We start from the raw sequence: 19,497 nt of genomic DNA on the forward strand, positions 1-19,497 counted from the left end.
GCCTAGACCCTTCATCAGAAATGAAGGGTCTAGGCCCGAAACGTCAGCCTTACTGCTCCTATGATGTTGCTTGGCCTGCTGTGTTCATCCAGCTCTGCACCTTGTTGTCTCAGATTTTCCAGCATCTGCAGTTCCTACTATCTCTGATACAGCATTCCAGCAAGACAGATTAAGAGACTTGATTATGTAACAGCACCTACCAGGTACAGTTTCAGTGAACCTTTTGCATTTGTTAAAATTGAATGATATTGAGAAGATGGGTTCTGCAAAGTGGATTGGGATTCAGAGAAGATGTCACAAGAAAAATGCATTGTCGATTGTTGGAAAAACCCAACAGGTTCACTAATATCTTTTAGGGAAGGAAACTGCCATCCTTACATGATCTGACCTACATGTGACTCTAGACCCACAGCAATGTGGTTGACTCTTAACTGCCTTCTGGGCAATTAGGGATGGGCAATAAATGCTGCCTAGCCAGCGATGCCCTCATCCCGTTAATGAATAAAGGAAGAAGGTACTTTATCCCAGTTGGCATGAGGTGAAGTCAGAAACAACTCAATTAGATGTGTGTGGGAGGCTGCCGAAGGCTGGGGTGAGCTGCTCAAAGGACTCACTTCAGTTCTGTAAGACTTTACCCCAGCTGCTTGTTTGCATATTAAGCCTTCTAATCCTTGCCCTTCTCATCCTCCATTGACTTCCCATGCCCCATCCATCTCTAATAGACTCCCACATCCCCAAGTCAATTTATGCCAATGTTCTCCATCCACCACCATGGCCCCTCCTGCCCATTATAAAAACATAATGCCAACAAATACTCCATTCACCATTATGGCCTCTTAGAGCTCCATGCCAACTTAATGATAACTCATGCCTGCCAACCTACTCAACCCCCTTTGGCCTTCGACCCACGAAGCGAACTCATCAAACATCCACTACAGGTATTATGTCGAGATTAAAAACAAGTTTTAAATATCAATCATATTAGAAAATTAGACTTTATTATATTAGAAAATAGCTCTGTTCATGAAAGCTCATTCAAAACCTATATCCTTTTAAGTACTTAATCCCCTATAAAAACATTGTTATTTATCACTTCTCATCACAGACAGCTGATCCTTTAATAACCTCTTCAAGTTATGTGACCAACTCTGAGCTTAGGGGCCCCTGCTGAAATAAAAGTAGGCTGTGGAAAGCAACCAGTCATTGACATTATGATGGCCAGGTGTAAGTTCTGCTCCTTTTCCTGACCAGCGGCAATGGGATCTGTCAGCAGTGGGATGCAACCTCTGTATCCATGAAAATCATGGCCATGCTTTCCACTGGAAGGTCATGAGACAGTGATTATTGGGATTATTTTCCCTTTCTCTCTAGTGTATGCTAAAACAATTCTACCATTACTTTTCCCTTGCAAACTGAGATTAGGAGCAGAATTTGCAGCATCCGTCCACAGAAACAGCTGTAGTGCTGTAAAAGTACTCATGCCTGTGTGATCAAAAGACCACTGGAATTGGGCAGTCGGCTAACTTGTAATGAAAATTAGAAATCTATAATATCAGTAAGAGCTGGGTTTTTGTTTTTTGGCTGAATGGACATTGTGCGCATTCAGTATGAGGAATTGGTCGAGCCAAAGAAAATCGTGAAAGAGAGTTTTATTTTTGTGAGGCTGTTTGGAACAGGGCCATGGCCTTCTGCTACTCCATTTTCTCCCATTTCAAAGAACAGTTATCCCCCCAGTGGACCTATCTTCTTTGACCTAGAGACAGGTCAAACCACTCAGCACCATCCTGTGGTTTGAACAACTTCCATCCTCTTCATCAGCAAAACTCTCTTATACGCTGACTTTTCAATATTGTCATAGAAACTTACTTTTTAATGACTTTCTTCAGCTTACTGGTTAAACTGCCACTTTATTGGTTCCCTGAGTCAAGGTTACTTCCAATAATGTATCAAATACTAGGCTATTGAACAAACCTGTATTCACTATCTTTCTTTCTCTTTGATATCAGTGCAGTTAAAAAAAGTTCTAAAATTAAAGCTATGCCAGTTTAAATGTCTTGTTTGAATTCTGAAGAAAAGTCATATTGGACCTGAATCAGTAACTCTCACTCTATTTTCTCACTGTACGGATGCTTCCACACCTGCTGAGTTTCTCCAGTAGTTCCTGCTTTTATTTTAAATGTATTGCTTTACTTTTTCTCTGCCAGACTTCACACCTTTTTTGCTTTTCTGAATGTGTTAATGTTTTGCTGGGTCATGTTGGCATCCTACAATACTTCAGCCATGTGGCCATTACTCATGACCGGGGAATGTTAATAGGCTATTCGTTTTCAATCTTGGGAATATTACTGCCAGTCTCAGTCCTGTACTTGCCAGGCACCATGTTGCCACTGAATAGTGATCAAGAATGACAGCCCTGATCAAGTTTCAGTTTAACTCCTGAGACAGGCATTTTGTAGTCTCTTGTTCGTAACTGAGATCAACCAACCTTGCGTTTTGGAAACCAATCCAGTGAGCTTTCTGGCCTTTGTGGCTCAAACTGTATCTGAGTAGTGGCTTGATTGTACAGGGTGATTTCATCCAAGTGATTTTTGAAGAAGAAGGAAAGGCAGAGTTTTATGACAGAAGTAGAACATATTTTCTGCTGAGGAAACGACACCATCAAAATATTTCAATTTTGCACACATATTCTGAGTTGGAGTTTGTAAGGTGAAAAGTACCTCTGTTGAATGTTTAATCACTTACATAGTGCAAAAGATGCAGTAATTTTGGGTATACCTTCTCTTTAATAGGTCCAGCTCCAGAGGCTGTCACAGAGAAGATCTTCCAGCTCAGCAAAACCATTGAAGAATATTCTATCTGCCCAGATCTGAAAGTTGACCTAACCACAATTGGAAAACAGCAGTTTGACTTGGAAAACAAGTTCAAGCCATTTACAGGTAACTAGTTACTCGCCCCTTTTCAAATCACTGACCCAAACATTCTTTTTTAAAACCGATTGTCTTTTTGTGAGTGATCACTGAAATAACTGCACAGAGGCTGGTGTCCCATCACCAAGTCACCCTTTATTTACACATGAAGCATCCTTGACACTGATCCAGCTCAGAGTCAGCTCTCCAGAGTGAACAGGATGTCTGACACTCCTTAACTGTGAACGAGGACTCCCTCATTGGACAAGATTAAAGCTGCAGTCAGGGAACTCACTATTCTGTGAAAGTCACTTGGCTGACCTTGTTACAATCACCACAGTCACATTCTCATTTAGTTTCCTCATTTAGTTTCCTCATTCCTTATTGGGCTATTCACCTCAGCTCTATTATCTGCATGTTAGGTAATAGAACACATGCAATAGTTAAGTTCCACAACGATTCTCTTGATGATTCTATACAGTGTAGTTCCAAACTACAAACTTCTTGCACACAGGACTGGATGTTCTGTAAGTTATCTCAATTTTTCTCCTTCTGTCCTGAAGGTGCTATTCATCTGGCGTCTTGGTTGATTAGTATCTCAATCAGTTCTTATACATGAGCTTTGTGAGTGTTGACAGACAATTCAATCATGGAAAATAATCAAAATCAAGCTCATTGTGTTCTTACTCTCACAATTTCCAGCAAAGCTCCCCAAATAAACTGGAGCAATTATTCTGTTTTGTTTTGCTCCATTGTCAAAGGATGACCATGGCTGATTGTGGCACTATAAGTGTTATCAGCCAACACTGTGACAAGTGAAAGTAAACAGCATCTCATTCATCATTTAGTACCTGTGGGATGAGCTTTTAGCTGTTCGGGTAACAACAAACTGCTATTCTTGATTTGAAGATAAAGTGATCTAGGAACAGAGGATTTACAAACTAGGTTGCCATAATTAATATCGTATTCTTTAAAATGAACAATTATATCAGAATTTTTGAAAAAGCCAAGAAGGAATTGAAGAATCCGGTGAGTAGGGTGGTCCATGGAGACCTATCAAATGCAATAAATTTGATGGACCAAAAAGAGTTCTTATCTGGTTCTTAAAAAAAAATGTCATTCTGTATTAACTTGATTTTATTCGAGAACACATTTGTTAGTGAATAAAATTATTACCTTTATTGTCACTTTTTTTTGTGCATTCTTACAAAATAGCTTGTGGAGAACCATGACATTCTATTATTAAAACTTTGCATATATTTTAAAATATTAAGTTCATTAGTAATTCCAGCTATTTTTAAATATATACTTTATATAATTTAGCACTAATTCTCCTCATTTCTATCCCTTCCTCGCTATCAGGAGGTATTGTCTTGGAGGTTCACAGGGTTGACAGGCAGAATCACTGTGCACCCTACAGAATAAATTAGGCAGAATTACAGAACAGCTTTGACTAGTCGTGGTCCTGTAATATAAATGGGATGTGATTTTCTACCAGTGAAATGGATTTGTTCTTAAATGGGTTGGTACATGAGGTAGGATATTTCAGGGTAGTAGATACTTCATTTTGGGATGAAGAAATCAATAAAACTCTGAAACCAGCTTTTTTTTTCTCGCACTAAGAATATACTACCCAACAATTCAGCACAGACTGATTTTAAGTCAGAAGGCAACGAGAGGTCTGTGATGCACTCATATACCCTCTTCAAGAAACACTGAGGGATACTGGGTCTTACAGTAGGTATTCTATACTCCAGACCACTTCCAGGAGAGGATATAGCCTTGGCTGGGAGGAAAGCCATTTTCCTTATTCTGAAGGTAAAATGAGATTGTTGAAAATCATTAGATTCAATTCAATCCATGTGAGAGAGGCCATTCACCAAACTAGCTCATCTTTCCCATAGGAACCAACAGTGGCCTTTGTTACTTTCCTCCATCTTGTGCAATAACTGCACATAATTATATCTTGGATGACTCAAGAAGTTTAGTGTCTAATACATTACATTGAAGAACATTTCAGGTATTAATCACAACTATGTGCAGAACTACTTTGTTGAATTTATGTTTTACTGTTGTTCAAGTTTCTTTAATTCTATTCAATATATTGTAAAACCCCTTTTAGGTTTTTTTTATTTTACATCATTTTATAAATGAAAAGTGTCACTTTTTTGCTGTAAAGAATCAGTTTATCTTTCTCTGTAGTGTTTCCAATTGTTGTTTGTCAAGTCTTTACCCTCATTGTATTTTCTTTTGGATGTGAGTAGATTCCTGTATTTTTCTGTTTATTATCCACTTTTGTAGGCCTTATTGGTTCTTAGCTCAAAATGTTGGCTTATAGTTGGCTGATTTGAGTTTCTGGTGTATGAACTGTTAGGTCCATTGAAACATAATGCCAACTCAGTATCTATAAGTATCATGTGATTATTTTCCAGTGGAGATTGTGGATTCAGTGGAGGCCTATACTAACATGCTTCGGAACATCTTTGATTTTAATGCCTTGAAGGAGCTACTTTCTGGTCCGAATCAGTTGAAGATCAGATTGGATGCCATGCATGGAGGTATGAACTTGTAATGTGGTAATGTTACATAAGAACGAAATTCATATAAAGAATCTTGTGTCAAAATAAATAAATACCAAAGGTACATCTTCCTGAAAAGATGCTTGACAAATATATTTTGAGCAGTCAAGAAGTGCTAGCTGAGCCACACTTCTTTTGAATCCCAAATGTGTTCAATATGTGATGTTGCATTTCAGTAATTGAATTATTTGTAAACACACAAAAATGGTCAAACACTTGTTTGTGAAAATAGGGTCCTTTTTAAAATGTCAAAGTTCAAACTGTTGTAACAGTTCCGTTAAGTCAGATGCTACTTTCCATTTTTGAGATTTAACTGCTTCAATGCAGAATGCCCTTGCTTTGGGAATGAACTCTTCAGATTTGTTTAGCTTGTTATTCTTAAGGAGGCACTTATGTTGACAGGTTGAATCATTTTCACTGGAGCAGAGAAGATAAAGAGGAGATTTGATAGAGGTGTTTAAAATTACAAGAGATTTATGTAAAGTATCTAAAGTCAAATTGTTTCCTGTGATTGACGGATTAATAACCAGCAAGTATAGGTTTAAGATGATTGGCACAGGTGATCGCAGGAGAGTTTTGTTTACAAAACGGGTTGTTAGAACTTGGATTGTGCTGTCTGATAGGATGGTGGAAACTGCTTGAGTTGTGGCTTTGAAAAGGAAACTGGATAAATACTTGGAAGAGTAAAAGTGACAGAGATATGGGCAAGTGTAGAGCAGTGAAATTAACTGTATCGCTCTGTAAAAGAGCCTGCACACATTCAGTAACCTGAATGGCCTCCTTCTGGCCTGGAATATTCTATGATTTAGGTGGACAGTATTTTACAGAAATTGAAAAATTGTGCTGTCTTGTCATGCACTATGAGCGCATCTTCACTTTCATAATAGTTCGTTTACAGTCTGTGAAAAAGTCCTAAAACACTTAATCTGATCTACATAACAGATCTGTAAACGTTTGTATTCACAATGTCGCGTGTATTTGGGGATTGTGGTGATTTTTCAAATTAGTCAGCATACTATTACAATTACAGAATTTTTGGAAGTATTTGCCAGCCTGCACATGTTAATTTGTCTAATATAAAAACAAAATACTACGGATGCTAGGGAGCAGAATTAAAAACCATGTGCTGGAGAAAGTCAGCAGATCTGGCAGCATCTATGGAGAGGGAAAGAGTCAACATTTTGAGTGTGATACAACCTTTTTTTTGAACAGAAAGAGGCTAGAAAAGTGATGAGTTTTATGCTGTAGAAAAAGTGTGGGGGAGGCGTGGGGTGGGGGAGGAGCAAAGGGAACAGATGGTGAAGGTGCCCTAATGCAAAAGGCTTGGACTAGTAGAGAAGAGAGGTTGATGAAGAATAGGTGACAATAGTAGGCCTATTTCCTCTAATTTTTAGGTGTATTTCCTTCACTGCTGAGTGTTTTCAACATTTTGTGTTCACTTTTGCACCAGGGATATTTGCTTGAATGTTATGATGCAGAACCAAGTTTGAAAATTAAGAATTCAAATTTTAAAAAGTTAGGAATAGTTAAAGTTTGCAGCATCTGGTAGGGGGACAAGAGATAAACAGTATTTTGTTTCCCACTATCACCTAACTGTCTGGAATCTAGATTAACCAGACTACAATGTGCAGTTTTGCTCACCTCGCTACAGGAAGGATATGATAGCACAAGAGTGGATACAGGGGAGGTTCACTATGATGTTGTCTGGGATGGAGAAGTTGAGTTATAAGGAGACACTAGATAGACTTGGATTGTTTTCTTTAGAACATAGATGATGGAGGGGGTACATGATTGAGGTATATAAGATTATGAGGTGTATGGATAGGGTGAATAGAGAACATCTGTTCCTCTTGGATGAGGGGTCAGTCATGAGAGGGTGTATTTTTAGGATGAGGGGCAGGAGATTCAGAGGGGAATTAGGAAAAATAAATTCACTCTGTGGATGGTGGAAATCTGGAATGCACTGCCTGAGAAGGTAGTGGAGGCTGGAAACCTTACAACCCTTAAAAGATATTTGGATGAGTACTTCAAATATCATAACATTCAAAGATATGGGATGAGTGTAGGAAATTGGGATTAGCGCATTTTTAGTGGTAATTATGTCAGTCCAGGCTTGATGGGCCAAAGGGCCTTTTCTGCGTTGTGTGATGACATACAAAATTATGTGCAACCTTTAAAGAACAAGTGAAAGAATGAACAAACATCCGTAGGAGGTGGGCACTGGAAGAAGACAGGAAAGCAAAGTCTAGAATTAATGAGATCAAATTTAGGAAACTCATGGACGAAATATGGTTAAAGGGAGACACTGCTTGATGACCCTAGGAAGAAACCTTGAAAATGTGTTTCACATGATATTAGTGAGGAAGGAAGTAATGGCACCTCCCTGCCACCTGTCTGCGATCAGGACTGTGAACTATTGTGAAGAAAACAAACCAAGGACCTGGAAAGGGCAACAGACTAGATACTCTCCGTTTACATTGTTCAATGTCCAATGATCGCATGGTTCACCTTCTATAATGTATAGTCGTTTTATAATACATTGTCAGTAAGTGTGTCTGTGTCATGTTTCAAATTTTTTTGACCATTTTCCAGAGAAAGTATTTGAAAAAAGCAGTTTTGAAAGCAAGAATTTAAAAGCTCTGTATGTTCCCTTATCCTAAAAAAAGGAAATCCCATGAGAAGCATACAAAATAGGAAAGAAATGTACCATTTGGCACCTTGATTCTGCTTGGCCGTTTTAAAAGGTCATAACTGATCTGTTTATGTTTCAAATTCCACATTGCTATGTACTCCTGGTAACCTTTTGATTCTCTTGACTAACTAAAATGGCCTTAAAAAGTTTCAATGACCCCGCCTCCACCATCACCTGAGGTCAAGAATTCAAAGTTGCACAACAGGGAACTTGCAGTCGGGGCGGCGTGAAGAGGGCTGTGGTCTTCCCTCAGGACTGGCAAAGGAGGCTCTGGTAACAGATCCTGCCAGCCTAGTCCCACATTTAAAGTCAGTGTTGTCTCAGTCATCGGGAGGAATGCCCAACAGTGCCACAGGAAGGTCAATAACTAAGTCTAAGGTTAAGTGCCAACACCTCTCACTCACTTTATCACTGCTTCTGAACTCAACTCCCACCAAGGCTGAAGCTCCTTTCACTGATGCATGGATAATTTTCCCTCGCTTGCTCTCCCACACAAATGCTCCCATCCTACTAATTATGCATGGCCTCTATGTATCTTACCCACTTGAGACATCTCCCTACCTTTTCCCCACCTGCAGCAGCACTAAAAGCTGTGTTACTCACTTTCATCTCACTGAGTCCCTCTCTTTATCTCATTCCAGGAGAAAATGGCCCACAATAGAACAAGAAGAATCAAGATAAGTGGTGGGATACCCAGCAAGTGACCGATTGACTCTGACTCTGACTCTGACTGACTGTGACTGTTCAAACCCCCGAACTGATATCGAAAGTTGCCCTTGACTTATTGTGTATTGTGATATCTGGACTGACAGTGATCACTCTTGACTTGACTGAGGCATGGCCATTTGGTTGAGGCACATGCAGTGTGTTTGTAGTGTAGGCTGCTGGCTTATGCTGCAGTTGGCACATTGAGATAAGACAGTGCTGTACACCAACATGTCCACCACGTAACTGCTGACAATCGTGCCAGGCTGCCTGGCTTTGTGTAAGCACTGGTCAGCAAGGCAATATAGAAGTGCTGAGAGGGCAAAATCTTCCAAACTGCCTCCAATGCATTTACGTCCTCCCTTAAAGGAGACTAGAACTGCACACAATATTCAAGATATGATCTCATCAATGCTGTGTATAATTGAAGCATAACATGTTTACTTTTATGTTCACTTTCTCGCTTAAGAAAGCATAGCATCTCATAAGCTGCTTTGATTATTTACTGTAGATGCATACCAACTTCTTCTGACTCATGAATCAAAACACCGAAATCCCTCTACATCTTGGAATTCTGCAGTCATTGTCCATTTAAAGAATACTCTGCTCTTTTGTTCCTCCTGCCAAAGTGGACAGCTTTACATTTTCCCACATTACACTCCATCTGCCAGATTTTTGTCCACTCACTCAACCTATCTAAATCTAACCGCAACTTCCTGTGTCTTCTCAACTTAGTTTCCTACCTACTTTGGTGTTGTCTATAAATTTAGCTCCTGTGCATCCATTGCATTGGAAAACTCTTATTTCTGCCTCTTTGAAATGGGAATAATGTGACATAGTAGAGGTTTGTTTAAGTGACACAAAAACATTATTTGTTGCAGCTATGAAATGTGGTCTTTGTATGCCGTGTGTATGGAAATCTTCTCTTAGATGAAACAGTACAAGTCAAAGCTTTAATAAGTAAATTTATTTATCTGTTTGTCAGTCACACAGCTGATTTAAACTCTCGACAACAGACTGTTGCTAGTATAAAGCTATGTGACAGTGGAGATATATAGGTAATATGATATAGATTAATATATCTTATTAGTAACTTGTTATCATCAGATGTGTTTCATATACTACAGAAGAGTACACAGAGTAGTGGAATGGGAAGGTTGTCGGTTTATTCTGATCCGTGTGGTGTCAAAATTCCTTTGTCTCTCCGGTGACAACATTTGGTTTCAATGGATTAGAAAGGGATTAATTGAATTTCTATTTTGACTATTATTTCAAAGTTACTGGAGTTGTGTGTGTATTTATGGACAATACTAGCATTCTTTTAATTTGAAGACTTGCTGTATGGTATCTCTGCTCCTTTGTGTCTGCAGTTACACAGTAAAAGTGGACAAAATCCAGACCATGTCTTGACACTAGAGTAAAGTGAAATGAGACTCTATGAAGGATGGTCAATTCAAGCCCTAGCACTTGATTCACACAATACAGTTTTAACTGTGCGAGAGAAATCGACGGGAAGCCCTGTAAACAGGCATGAGGATCACTGTGCGCAATTATTTTTGCACTGATTTGAATTATTTCCAGCCTTTAGCCACTCTGTGGTGGCTCAGATGCAACTGGTGTGCAAACCATCGCCTAATTTTGTCAAGGTTTGGAATGACTTGCATGATTCACAGTCTGTGCAACTTTGAAAATTTCACTGAAGTTTCCAGCTTAGACTGCTAAGAGACCAAACTAACCTGTAAATGGTTGATGATCCCTTTCAATAGATCAGCTGTGCAAAGTTTAAGAAGGATTTAGTTGCATAATTACATTCCAAAATGGCACTACTGATGTTAAATCAAATTGTGCGTTGATTGACGTCATGATTTACCTGGCCAGATGCACCTAGGACATTCGCTGCATGCATATTAATATCTTTTGCCAATAAAATGTCTGTGTGTCATAAGTTGGAGTTCTAAGGCCACTTGTAGCTCCCAGAAAATGTGTATTAGTGATCCTAATTTCTCACCTATAATGTGAATGTATTAATTCTCTGCTGTCGCTGAGATGAGCATCCCTACATGTTGGTCGGAGCCCTACAGTTCTGGTGTGTATTACTTGTGTTGCCTGCTGTAATACTAATGTCAGGTTCCATGTGTTACAGTAAATTAGGTTTTGTGTTGAATATTGTAGAGCTCATTACCAATCTGTTTTGACATTCACTATGCCACCAGACTTTCAGAATATTCCTGGTTCTATTGGCATAACAACAGAAAAATAAATATCAACGAAAAATCTTTTAAGGTAATTTTATTTGAAGATAAAGCTTCGTGTAATATTAAATATATGCTGATGAGACATCTATATGCTGTGTCCTAGTCTGTCAGTAACATGAGGCAGTTGTTCGTCATTTATATTGTGCAGCTACTTCTAGCATAAAAGCTCTTTACCAATGACCCCCTTCATCAGTGGATCCTTCATCAAGATGGAGTTGCTGACTATGAGGATGCTCTTCCTCTTTCTAATTCCCAAACTGCCCACTCAGCTGCTTCAGGCTTTCGACCGTCATGATATTAACTGATGACAGCAGCTGCAAAGTAGGTGTCATGTTATTAAGTGCTGCTAAATCTGTGAAGAATGCTGAATGGAAATATAACTGCTCTAAAAAAGATGACAAATATTCATGTTCCACTGAAGAATGAACAGAATTGGTGAAGCAATGCTAATTATGCATCTCCTAAGACCCATTGCCTTGCTGTAATTTTTATAAGATCCTAAAGTGTAAAATATTGATTACAATTCATAAATAATAAGCTGTAGAATTTTCAGTTCAGAATGTTATTTTTAACTTTAACCTGTGTTTTCCAACTTTTTTGCTCTTACTTCACATCACATCTTTCAGCCAATGATTTTGACAATTTCCAACAGGCATAGAGTTGGTGGATTGATGGTTCTGCATGCCAAGTACTGAACCATATTTGGTTTTTGGCTTAATTTTTGATGCATTTGACAAGGTCTGTTTGCCAAGCAGGCACCCTGCTCTAGTTCAAAAACATAAAACAGAAATTGCTGTAGAATCTCAGCATCAGTGGAGGTGGTGGGGAGAAAGCAGAGTTAACATTTCAACTCCTGTTCATTGGAACATCCCTACTATGGTTTACTGGTTAGGGAGGGCATGTGGGAAATCACTTCTTCTGACACTGAGCTGGCTGGCAAGTTGGAGTGGATTAGAGGAGGAGGCAGCAGGGGTAGCAAACTGGTAACTTTCATTGTCTCAGGGAAATGTTCCTTCTCCTGGACCTACAGATGTAAGAAAATTTCTCTTCATGTGGACTTCAGCAGTTCCTTTATGGATTACTGGTTAGAGCGCTTAGTGCCTGGCATAGCTAGCAGAGAATGTTCAGCATACGCTTCTCCCATTTGATTCCGAATTTGGGATGCAAGGTTCTCCAGCTGGTCATAGAACCCTCAATTTGTATATTTAAGGAACGTAACACTTACTTCAAGCAGGTATCCTCGATAGCTGAAGGTCACCTGTATCTAATCTGGCAGGTACCCTTCCAGCGCAGCTCTCACACAACAGATCACAGGACAACAACTGGAGTTTAACACCTTATACACTGACATCTGCAGGCTGCATTTCTCCACCACTGATTTAAGATTGTCAGATTATTACAATAAAAAAGTCTACAAAGCCATCCAGAATGACCCTAAATTTCCCTCTTTGCAACATACAATTTATTCCAGAATGTTCACCTGTACTACTGTATCAGAGAATCCATTCTATGGATGGTTATTCTGTGAAGCATTTGGTGATATTCGTTCAAATTTACCTTGTGCTAGTTTGGGTCTGTGAACTCCTGTTGCCTCTTGTGCAATAAGTTAAAAAAGATTATCTTTCCCTCAACTGTGTTAAAGTATTTTTATAAGGTGATCTGTCATATGTTGGACTGAAATATGAAAGCAGGGTGATTACCTGTGGTTCAGTGGTAAAGTAGCCAGCTTCCTTCTGCTCTATTTATTTATGGATCTAAACAAATACATTTTAATTAGTTGGGCTTGGCTGAATCTTCCCACCAAGGGCAGATACATAGAGGTCAGGGCTATTTTCAAATCCTAAACCCACTGTAAAGACTTCATCATTTTTTCTTATTTATCTGTAATTTTGTGCCATCTAAAGTCTTCCCTCTTACATTTTCTCCAGCCACTTGTTACTTCTCTCCGTCATCTTCCATCTTAACTCACTTGCAGATGGTACTGGGAGTAATTCTGAGATAACGACCCTAGAGATCTTGCTTTTTAATCATTCACAATTGCAGAAATTTAGAAAGAAACAAGCAAAGTACTCTGCATTCATGTACCTGTTTCCTTGTGATGTCATGTTTTTCAAGTGGTAGTTCAGAATGAATCGTGGATAGCTCTCCCTCCCCATTTCCTGCTTGTTGAAGCTTCAGCTCTTCCACTGCTCTCACTTGTCACTTTTGTTGCTGCTTTCATTTTTAAACTCTTAGTTGTTTAGACTGGAACTTCACCCTTGCTTACCAGATTCCCAAGCTCACATTCTTGACGTGATTATCCTCTCCCTCAAAGTGGTGACAAAGGTGCAGAAAGGACAGATAATTGAGACAGTTGGATCTGGAGAGATACACTGTCTCTATGCTCACCTCTGCAATTGAGTGCTAGGTGAGCCGTTCCAAGGGTGACCTGCTTGACTCCCACCAATCAAGGCCCTAAAGTGATCAATTAGTAGCCACCGTAGGACCTCCAACGTACCTCCGGACCAATTAGAAAAGTGTCTGGTTTCTGAATGAGAAAATAGGATGATCTGCCTGCTGCTTTGGAGACAGGGCCTCAATTCTCCCCAGTCTGGTGCCAATAGAAGACAAGGGAGTGGCCACTGAAGGCCATCCCCTGCCCTTACCTCCCACCCCTGCAACCCCCACCCCTCAAGATCTAAAAGAAAACCACTTACCTTCTCACCATTTCAGCCCTTAAAGCCTAAGCCTCCAGCAATGATTCTCTAGGATCTAAAAGCTGCTGGCCCTCTGCCAGTAGTTTCTGGTGTAGCTTATCTTCACTTTTGATGTTTGTGATTCACCGGTCAGCTTTTAAGTGGCTGATTGGAGTCTGAGTTGGTGAGCTATCCTGCTGAAGGAGGTGGGGGTGGGTCAGTCAGCACTGGAGATACCCTCCCCCCATACTTAGTGCATGCAGCACTAAACCTGCGGCAACACTCTTTGGCTGCATCCAGTGAAGAGCTGCTGCCTCTTACTCCTAAGAATATTCAGAATTTGTATTACCACATCCCAGATCAAGTCTGCGCCTAGAGAAAAGATATTTGGGGTAGATGAGAAACCTCACAAATCATTTAAGCAGTTTTGCGTGTTCAGAACTATAGTGTTAAATAAGCAATTGCTACAATGGTAAAAATATTTCATTTAGGTTCAAATCTGATATTTTCTGCCTACTGTTTTTATATCATTTTCTGATTTTTACTTGCCTGTGAGCAGAGCTTTTAATCAGAATGTTTGTTTCATTCATTTTGTTCTCTGATAGTTATGGGTCCTTATGTTAAGAAGATTCTGTGTGAAGAACTTGGGGCCCCTGCAAACTCAGCAGTGAACTGCATACCTCTTGAAGACTTTGGTGGACACCATCCTGATCCGAATTTGACATATGCTGCGGACCTAGTGCATGCAATGCAGACAGGAGACTATGACTTCGGAGCTGCATTTGATGGTGACGGTGTAAGGAAACCCACTTTGTTTTTCTGTCAGAGCTCTAATTCGGAGTTGCTGTATTAGAACTTTCTAGTTCAATGCTAGTGACTGAGTTTTTTACTAAGTGTTATTGAAATGATTTGAGTAAACCTATATATCTAGCTCTGAAGTTCTGCTTCCACTCTGTTAAGCCACATTGGGCAGACTGTTACATAGTAAATGGAAATTTTGCACATAAAGATAGATTCTACCATTTGTGACTGCATCAGAATATTCCTATTCATATAGGGTGGCACAGTGGCTCAGTGGTTAGCACTGCTGCCTCATAGCACCAGGGACCTGGGTTCGATTCCACCCTCGGGTGACTGTCTGTGTGGAGTTTGCACATTCAACGTGGGTTTCCTCTGGGTACTCCGGTTTCTTCCCACAGTCCAAAGATGTGCTGGTTAGGTGGATTGGCCGTGCAAAATTGCCTGTAGTGTTCAGGGATGCCTAGATTAGGGGGATGGATCGAGGTGGGATGCTCTGAGGGTCGGTGTGGACTTGTTGGGCCGAAGGGCCTGATTCCACACTGTAGGGATTCTGTGATCTATGATATCACCCTGATATGATGGCCTACTTTTGCTATCTGTTTTACTAAGGATAGAACATTAAATCTTTTAACCTTTTTACTCTTGATTACATGAATAAAAATGAAGCTCAGCTGTATTTGTGTTGCTGTAGGATCGGAACATGATCCTTGGAAAACATGGATTCTTCGTAAACCCATCAGATTCTGTGGCTGTGATTGCTGCAAATATCTTCACTATTCCGTACTTTCAACAGACTGGTGTACGTGGGTTCGCTCGCAGTATGCCCACTAGTGGAGCACTGGATCGGTGGGTATGATTTACTTTACAGCTTTGGAGTACATTACTTACAGCTTCCTGACTTTTCTTTTTCTTTTCCATTTGTTCAGAATTATTGCCTTTTGAGACAAATTTTTAAAAAAAATTCATTCGTGAAAACATGAACAATCTTTTGTCTTTTCTCATTTGACTTTTATTTTAAAGCAATATACCTTTTGTTTTTGCCTCAAGAGCATGCTTCTGATCTTGAAAATTCTACAAGTAGTTCCGCAGAATCACCAGAATAGTTAAAATTTCAACTTCTCTTAACAGCTTCTGCATTCAAGTCAGTAGACTAACCACGCTGTATTAAGAGTCTAAACCCTGTATTCTTGTTCAATTTCACGCAAAGCTTACTTATTTATTACTGCTGGTAAATCAGCTCCCAAACCTTGTTGGACTCAGTAATTATTCCAAGATAATGCCACCAGTGGTGTTGTGGTTCTTGATGCATTTTTTTTTAAATCAAGAAAAATGCATAGAACAAAAGGATCGTAAAAATAATTACTTGTATCAGTTTGATTTCTTTTGTCTTGAAGGCTTCTGACGATAAAATTTCCTCTAATCAGAAAATACTTCCTATTATCACTGGGTTGTATTGTTTCCCATTCAGCAAAGATTACTTGCATGTTGCCCAGCTGCCACACTTGCAATCACCATTGTGCTAGACGTTGTCTTGGATCACAGCGTGTATCCAAGCAGTTCTTTTCAGATTTGGGTAAATATAATTAAGGGAAGGCTGGTCTAACAGCAGTTTTCTTAAATATGAATGTTTAATAAGTATAATAAATGATTATAGTGGTAATAATAAATTAATAAAAAATGGAAGAGAAAGGGAAAGAAAACAACAAGTCTCACGCCCTTTTGCCCGTCAGGGACCCCTCGATGGATGTCTGGTCTGGGGACTTAAGTTTGTTCCTGGCGCCGTCTGCGATTCTTAGCCGAGGCAAAGTCCAGCAGCTTGAAACAAAACTCACTCTCTCTCTTATACAGTCTAACAAATAGCCAGCACAGAGAAAGCAGATACAGAAAGACAAAACTGCTGGCTGGGACAGAAAGCACAGGATGGGAAAATAAGCTGCAGGTGTGCTCTTTGGCTCGCAAAGGAATGTACACAGGACTCATTCAAGGTCATGCAGCCTGTTGAGTATCATCAACAATTTTAGCCCTTTGGACCATCCTATACAGGAGTGACTTAGTAAATTTTAATTAAAACTACATTACTTCTTTGTACTTCTGAAAATAACAGTTTAAGTTTCAGGATATTCCAAAGATTTGTCATTTGCAACACTTTACTAAAATATTTTTCAAGGGATGATGTTTGAACAACCAATACTTTGAGCTGAGAATGTATGTTCCCCTTCCTCTGCCTTTACGTTTTTTGCACTTTTTCAACATTTCTTCCTGCCTATGTCTGTCCCTTTTCAATCAAAAGTATTGGGCTTGACTGAACATTTCAGTAGGTACCACCAATACTGGTTTATTCTAATGGGAATTTAACACTCTTGCGTCTCCCCCACCTGAAGCCAAGATGGAGATTATAAAGTTACCTAATATTTAATAAGGCTCATGATTTAGATTTGAACTCACACTAACTGAGTTAGTCTTTACTGTTCAAAAGCTGGCATCAATTGCCCATTTTAATGCATTCTACACACAGTGGTTGATAGTTCTGTTTATTTCCTCCCCATGCCCACTTTTCTCTGATTTGAGACGGTGCACTAACATGTCAGATGAAAGAAGTAGGATTAGTCAGCAGGGTAGACCTCTGCTTATAATCTTGATTTTTATTCCTATTCTTTCAAGATATTTTCAACATGCACAACTGAAATAATCTCTTTAGAAACTAATGTAAAACGTCTCCTAATACAGCTGAGAAACCTATTCTGCGAGTTTCTGAAAGATGTGTGGGATGCTTCACCCTGTTAATTTTCCTCCAGTATCTGAATATCTAGAACTGCTTCTGAGTAATTCAAACATTGTTGATGATTCTTAGCAGTGTGGCGTAATGACTGAAACCTTCTTCCTGTTATTATGCTGTTTGAGTTGGAAAGGTTTAGCTTTTATCTCCTTTTTATGTTCCTCCCAAGAAACTCTTACCTATGGACACTGTATTGCAATAATATGGTTGGAAGTCAAGAATTTAAAACATTTGAGCTACCAGCCTGCCTTCAGTTCTTATTTTAAAGTTTATTTGAAAAGACAATCTATGGATATCATTTGGGTGAAAAAAAGTCTTTAAATAACTATCATTTGACATTTCTCACAAAGGTGGTACAGGTTGTTGATAATGTTGACTTGATGTTCAGCATGCACTAAGACATTTAATTATTCAGTAAAATTTGACATTTTGTTATCAAAGAGAAATGCTAGAATTTGATTAATTTAGTCCCCGCTTTGTCTGTCCCCAATTAGCATAACATAAAATGGTAAAATACATAATGAATTAGCCAGAAATAAGCACCATCAGGCCTTCCCATCCTCAAGCACCTTAACTTTCAACTCTAACATCCTCCTGAAGAGCGTAGGTATTAGTATTTCCACATTACCAATTTCTTAAACCTGTCTTCCTGACTTCCTCCACCCTTGCCACTAACATTAAATGAAGTCAGCTCATTTATTTCTGTATCACCAATATAGAGGTAATCTGTTCAATGGCTTCTGCTGTATTCCACCTACCTCCTTTCTCTTAACCCACATTTACTGAAAGACTCCCTGTGTGCTGTCCTTAAACCCACTCTTTTCTCTAGGTTGGCCTCTATCTCCCTTATGCCTCTCTTGAGTTCATCTTGTCCATGACTCCAATCCCTACTCTCTCATTCCCATTCACACTAAACTTCTAACTGCCCAACCTCCCTAATGTTGCACTTATTTTTTTAAGTTTAGCAGAAAATTATTTATCCAGAGAGTGGGCCCACAAAGAATAGCTGGAGTGGATAAAATAAGATAGATTTAGGGGAAAATGAGATAATTATGCAGCCTGTCCTATTCTGTTCTTTTCTATTCTACTGTGTCGCTTCCTATCAAAATCACTGTCAGTACCTTGACCTGAGTGTAGCTTCCCTTGACCCATTGACCTTGCAAAGTACTATTGCATCTTCAACCTCACTTCAGAGAGAAAATTATTGAACATATTACTGCCTTCCAAATCTGTCTCCACCTTTCCCTAAATCCATGTTTGAATTTCTGAATTTAATTTCTGACCCAGTCACAGCACTAAGACAGTCTAGTCTAATTTACAAATAACTACTTCTGTAACTGGGACCATGGAAGATTATTTACCTGACCTTTTTGAGATTAATGCAGTTTTTGACATAGTTGACAAAGACTATCCTCCTCTAGTACCTCTACTCTATGGTCCAGCTTGGTGACGTGCTCTCAACTTGGTTCCACTCTTCTCTATCCAATTGTAAATGAGTGCATTCCAGCTTTTCTTTCTGGTCCCACACCATTACCTCTGCAATCTCTCAAGGATCTATCCTTGGCACCCTCCTTACTCTATTCCACATATTCTCCTTTCATGGCAGGATCTGCAGATTTGAGATCAATTCCACAATGCATAGAGTATATTTTGGGGCAGTTTTCTTAACAAATTGAACAACATTAAAAACTGGACTTCTTAACTCCTCTTTTTGAAGGGTTGCCAAAGCTACAAAAATAGCCTTATATGAGACTCCTACTGGCTGGAAGTTCTTTGGAAATCTGATGGATGCCAACAAACTTTCCCTTTGTGGAGAAGAAAGTTTTGGTACCGGTAAGGTGTTTTGTTTTCTGTTTGGGAAATAAACAATGATTTTTAATTTGGTAAAGAAGTTATTTTTGTGCAGTTGGACTTTTCATTTCCTGCTAGTTCAAAGACTTTTTTTTAAAAACGTGAAATTTTTTAATGTGAAATGTGAAAACTGTTCAATGGCTTTGTACAACTATAGCCATGAAAACGTACTCACATTTGAACTGGATTGTCATGCAATGACTTAGAAATTTGATGTAGCAGTCATATGTACATGTATATGTGGTGCTTTGGCAATG

The 19,497-nt window shown here is 39.2% G+C and overlaps 1 protein-coding gene across 1 annotated transcript in view; it reads left to right on the forward strand.

Annotated features, from left to right (window-relative positions):
- pgm1 (phosphoglucomutase 1) overlaps positions 1 to 19,497 on the forward strand; it is a 74,828-nt gene that overhangs the window by 37,988 nt on the left and 17,343 nt on the right. Inside the window, exons 3-7 of the mRNA XM_020512647.2 lie at positions 2,790 to 2,936; positions 5,339 to 5,464; positions 14,418 to 14,608; positions 15,305 to 15,459; positions 19,107 to 19,222. Coding sequence (XP_020368236.2) covers positions 2,790 to 2,936; positions 5,339 to 5,464; positions 14,418 to 14,608; positions 15,305 to 15,459; positions 19,107 to 19,222 — 735 coding nt within the window. The remainder of the gene's footprint in view (positions 1 to 2,789; positions 2,937 to 5,338; positions 5,465 to 14,417; positions 14,609 to 15,304; positions 15,460 to 19,106; positions 19,223 to 19,497) is intronic.

The sequence above is a fragment of the Rhincodon typus genome, chromosome 10 (genome assembly GCF_021869965.1).
Source record: "Rhincodon typus isolate 14 chromosome 10, sRhiTyp1.1, whole genome shotgun sequence".
NCBI lineage: Eukaryota > Metazoa > Chordata > Chondrichthyes > Orectolobiformes > Rhincodontidae > Rhincodon > Rhincodon typus.